Source organism: Otolemur garnettii, unplaced genomic scaffold (genome assembly GCF_000181295.1).
Source record: "Otolemur garnettii isolate 467f Iridium unplaced genomic scaffold, OtoGar3 scaffold00233, whole genome shotgun sequence".
In the NCBI taxonomy this organism is placed as follows: Eukaryota; Metazoa; Chordata; class Mammalia; order Primates; family Galagidae; genus Otolemur; species Otolemur garnettii.
In genome coordinates, this window is record NW_003852628.1 from 642,857 (window position 1) to 648,276 (window position 5,420).

Consider the following 5,420-nt stretch of genomic DNA (forward strand, 5'->3'; position numbering starts at 1 on the left):
TGTATGTGGCTGGCGCCTTAGCCGCTTGAGCCACAGGCACCGAGCCAGAGCCCAAAAGTTTGAGGTTGCTATGAATTATGACACCACGGCACTCTACCCATGGTGACAGTGAGACCGTCTTAAAAAAAAAAAAAGTAACATCTGCCATAGGAAAGGGAGAAGAGAGAGATGGCACAGTACGAAGTTTTTGCTTGGGACAGAGAGGCAGAAGGGCTACCTTCCTCTCAGGAGTCAGAGAAGCCATACGGTCTGGCCACCCTCCTGCTTCTGTATGTCAAATCTATGACACCTACCCCTTCTGGCCTCACGGATTGGTGCGGGAGGGTATTGGTCTGTATCCAGGAGTCTGGGTTGCTCTAAAAGTTGACAGTTGAGCAGATGCCAATGCTTGTTGACAGTGACATACAATAGCTGCATGTCTACAGCATCTCTTGGCCCTTCCACACCCTCACATTCACTGTTCTCGTGCAGCCTGACATTAAGCATATACCTGGGGCCACTGCAGGCACTCCCTGAGATGTTGTGGGCTCCCCGGGCTTCATTTGGCAACTTTATACACTGGCAGCCAGCTGCACACTCACTTGGATATGATCTGCTATTTACAGAGGAATTTCAGAGACTCACAGATGTCACACTCTGATGCATGTGTCACACACACTCAGAAGTCACAAACTCAGAGTGATATACACTCAACAGTCATACACAGGCAGATTCACTCACGCTTGGGAATCACATATCAGGATGCCAGAACCTGGATTCAGTCACACTGAGATGCCACACACTCAGAAGCCATGTGCCCATTTGGACAAACACACATAGGCACTGTAGACACTGACCTAGAAACCATGCGCCCCCTCCCTGGGCCTCGCACAGCACACCTGCTAACTCCTCCAGCCAACTTCTTCTGATGCTCACCGGAGCAGCCTCATGCTCTCTTAGAGGCAGCCACTTGCTGAAATGTCACAGACATTTGTCACACACCACACATGGCAGTCCTTTATTGTTTACTTGGATGGTACCTTTGTTCATCCCACACCCTCACAGGGCCACCATGCCTACTCAATGCCTCCTGTCTTGCTGGACTAGAGGCTCTCTGCCCTCATGATGTTTGCTGTGTGCCAGCCCAGGACAGGGCCCCACTTCTCTGCCCAAACCAGGACAGGTGATGGCCAGCTAACAAACAGCAGTACAGTCAGTATCCCTTCTGACTAATCCATACTCTTGCCATACAGCTTGGACATATTTTAAATAAAGGTTAATGTATGTCAGTAAACATCTTGTTTGTGGACACACACAGATCTTAAGGTCCGTGGCTTGGGGTTGCTGTCACTGTCAGCCATCAAATGTCACATACCAACTTGGCTGTTGTGCCAGTCAGATGCCACATAAACATAGGCACAGTTAATTTTTTTTTTTTTGAGGCAGTCTTATTATGTCGCCCTTGGTAGAGTGCTATGGCATCACAGCTCACAGCAACTTCAAACTCTTGGGCTCAAGCGATTCTTTTGCCTCATTCTCCCAAGTAGCTGGGACTACAGGCACCTGCCACAATGCCTGGCTTTTTTTTTTTTTTTTTTTTTGGCAATTGTCATTGCTGGTTAGCTGGCCTAGGCCAGGTTCTAATCCGCCAACTTCAGTATATATGGCTAGCAGCATAACCACTGTGCTACGGGTGCTGAGCCAGGCACAGTTATTTTTGTGGCCATGGCCACTTAGTTACTGTAAGGTGGAACTGCACTATGGGAGGGACAGAATATAGGGCCACCTGAGGGCACAGAGGTAGGGTCCAGGCCTGGGCCTATTTCTAACCTCTGTCTTTCCCTTACTTCCCAGTACCTGAGATGGAGCCTTCTGGTACCAGTGACAGCGACAGCATCAATGCTTTGTGCACACAGATCAGCTCGTCTTTTGCGAGTGCTGGATCACCAGCACCAGCTCCACCATCTGCCACAACAGGTGAATCTATCCCTTCTGGGGACAGACACCCTTCAGTGCCCCTCCTGCATTCCCCTTCTCCATTCAGGGCTAATCCGGGGATTTCACAGGCTTAGAACCTTCATGGCATCACCTTAGAACCACAGATCATTTTAGAGCCATGAGATTATCTTACAACCACGGGGTCATCTTAGAACCCTGAGGTCATCTCATAGGCATGGGGTTATCCTAGAATCACGGGATCACCTCAGAGCCAAGAGACTTTTTTTTTTTTGAGACAGCTTACAATGTTGCCCTCAGTAGACTGCCATGGCATCACAGCTCACAGCAACCTCAAACTCGTGGGCTTAAGAGATTCTCTTGCCTCAGCCTCCCTAGTAGCTGGGACTACAGGCGCCTGCTACAATGCCCTGCTTTTTTTTTTATTGTAGTTGTCCTGGGCTGGATTCGAACCTGCTAGCTCCGGTGTACGTGGCTGGCGCCCTAGCCACTGAGCTGCAGGGGCCAAGCCAAGCCAAAAGATCATTTTAGAACCATTTAATCACTTTAGAATCCTGGGTCTTCTTAGAGCCATGGGCTTATCCTAGAACCACAGGGGTACCTCAGAGTATCAAACAGTATAACTGTAGAACTCTAGAATCTTAGAAGACACAAATAGGACTGATGAATTTTCTCATTGTATTAGAATAATGCACTGTGAGAAAAATCCATGCAATCTTAGAATCTGGCTTCCTAAAACAGAATATTCTGTAAATATTAGAATCAAGTGTGATATTCTAAATATTTAATTCTAGGCGTGGCACTGACCAGTCAGAAGAACAGTGGGACTGGGCAGATGTCGGTCCTACTTAGCCTTTTCCATCATAGAACCTTAGAGTCTCAGAATTACATGTTCTTAGCACTGAAGAGCCATTATGTCAGGGGTCCTCAAACTTTTTAAACAGGGGGCCAGTTCACTGTCCCTCAGACCATTGGAGGGCCAGACTGTGGGCCCCGGTATGAGTTGGCTGGTAAGCAGGACAGGCAGCGGCGGCAAAAACACCCAGCGGGTCAGAGAAATGTCCTAGGCTGGCTGCATGTGGCCCGTAGGCCGTAGTTTGAAGATGCCTGCATTATGTGGTCCGGAATGGTCAAATCACTTGCCCAAAGTCAACACAGCTAGTGAGGAGCAGAGCTGGGATTCAAAGGGAGGCAGTCTGGCCCCCATGTCTGTGCTGCAAGCCCCACGTCATCCTGATTACCAGCTTGGGCTGCTTCCATGGAAGCCCTTGCCACTCACTTACCCCTCTCTTCTCTCTAGGGACTTCTGCTTGGGGTGAGCCCACCGTGCCCCCTGCAACTGCCTTCCAGCCTGGACACAAGCGGACACCTTCAGAGGCTGAGCGATGGCTGGAAGAAGTATCCCAGGTGGCCAAGGCCCAGCAGCAGCAGCAGCAGCAGCAGCAACAGCAGCAGGCAGCCTCGGTGCCTGCAGTGCCCACCATGCCTCCTGCCCTGCAGCCTTTCCCCGCCCCTGTGGGGCCCTTCGACACAGCACCTGCCCAGGTGGCCATGTTCCTGCCGCCCCCACACATGCAGCCCCCTTTCGTGCCCGCCTACCCGGGCTTGGGCTACCCGCCCATGCCCCAGGTGCCTGTAGTAGGCATCACACCCTCACAGATGGTGGCCAATGCCTTCTGCTCAGCTGCCCAGCTCCAGCCCCAGCCTGCCACCCTTCTTGGAAAAGCTGGAGCCTTCCCACCCCCTGCTGCACCCAGTGCCCCTGGGGGCCAGGCCCGCCCACGCCCCAATGGGGCCCCCTGGCCTCCAGAGCCAGCGCCTGTCCCAGCTGAGTTGGACCCCTTTGAGGCCCAGTGGGCAGCATTAGAAGGCAAACCTGCTGTAGAGAAGCCTTCTAATCCCTTTTCTGGAGACCTGCAGAAGACCTTTGAGATTGAACTGTAGCCTGAGCTGCCCTGCCCACCCCATCATCTCCAGGTGCCCCCTGCCTGGGAGTAGAGGCACAACCTCTCCCCTAGTCCTGCTCCCTGAGGCTGTGCCTCTCCCCTCCTCGACACCCCTTCTCTCAGCTACCCCCAACACTACAGAACCAACATTGTGACACCCTGGTCGTGACAGGACAGAATTCCAGGACTGACCCAGCCTGGCTAAGGGAGCCATTTCACTGCCAGACATAGGCTGGCAACACCCCTTTCCCTACCCCAGACACAGGGGAGGGCCACAGTCCCACCGAATGCCCTCAGTTCGTGCCACATCCCCCAGTTTCTGTTCTTGACCTCCCACCTTCCAGTGTTGGGCAGAATGGAGGAGGGATGGCTGCTTAGGGGCTTTGCAGGGCCCCACACGAGTGCCCACCCCAAATCTGATCATCTCCTTCCCCCATACACAGCACAAGCTAAGGGCTTCCCTCTGCCCACCTGCTGCGTTCACTGCCAATGCTGTGCTCATCCCTGTTGCCTCCCCCACTCTGGGACCCAGGTCTCATTGGGGCAGGGGCCGAGTTGGGGGCCTGGGAGGCAGGGGAGGGGAAGAAGATGCTCAGTTACCTCATGTCGGTGCCCTCTGGGAAGGGGTCCGGAAAGAAGGGGAAGGGGTGCCTGGTGGGTACTTTTCTATCTTTTATTTCCAGATTTTTTTTGTATCTAAACTCGCAGATTTGTATTATACAAGGACAGCCAATAAAGGAAGAATATAATGGTGCCCCGTGGGAGCAGAGGGTGTGTGTAGGGATGGTTTATGGCCACAGAGCTTTTCCTCCTGAGTCATTTACTAAAACCAGAGGGAGTACAGGGTTTCCCTGAGTCATAACAGGGTCACAGGTATCGCTGACTCAGCGCCTGCCAGTTGGGCATTAAAAGGAGCCAAAATCAATCACCCCATTTCTGTTCCTGACAAATTTTGAACCTAGGAATTAAAAAAAATTATAAACTAATGCTAACACTTCAATATTAATATTTTAGGTAATCAGGTTGGTAATAGTACATCTTTAACCATGCTGACAAATTCTTGTTTTTTTAGTTGCATTTTCCATAACTCAGGCTAATGTGTCACCTGACAGGCAGTGTGTTGTTTAGCCGTCTATTTTTCTTTTTTTGAGACAGAGTCTCACTGTGTCACCCTCAGTAGAGTGCTGTGGCATCACAGCTCACAGCAACCTTAAACTCTTGGGCTTAAGCAATTGTCTCGCCTCAGCCTCCCAAGTAGCTGGGACTATAGGCCCACACCACAATGCCTGGCTATTTTTTTGTTGCAGTCATTTAGCTGGCCTGGGCCAGGTTCAAACCCACCACCCTTGGTATATGTGGCTGTAAGCACTGTGTTACAGGCGCCCAGCTGTTTAGCATTCTATTTGATGGCTCCCTGGATCATATAAATTTTATAGAGTTTTGGGTTTTTTTTTTGAGACAGAGCCTCAAGCTGTCCCCCTGGGTAGAGTGCTGTGGCATCACAGCTCACAGCAACCTCCAACTCCTGGGCTCAAGCGA

At 51.4% G+C, this 5,420-nt stretch overlaps 1 protein-coding gene across 1 annotated transcript in view; it reads left to right on the forward strand.

Moving 5' to 3' along the window:
* The window catches only part of NUMBL (NUMB like, endocytic adaptor protein), a 23,616-nt gene extending 18,986 nt beyond the window's left edge, over positions 1-4,630 (forward strand). Inside the window, exons 9-10 of the mRNA XM_003802100.2 lie at positions 1,834-1,956; positions 3,236-4,630. Of these exons, the coding sequence (XP_003802148.1) occupies positions 1,834-1,956; positions 3,236-3,879 (767 nt within the window). The 3' untranslated portion in view covers positions 3,880-4,630. The remainder of the gene's footprint in view (positions 1-1,833; positions 1,957-3,235) is intronic.
* Positions 4,631-5,420: the final 790 nt, after the last annotated feature.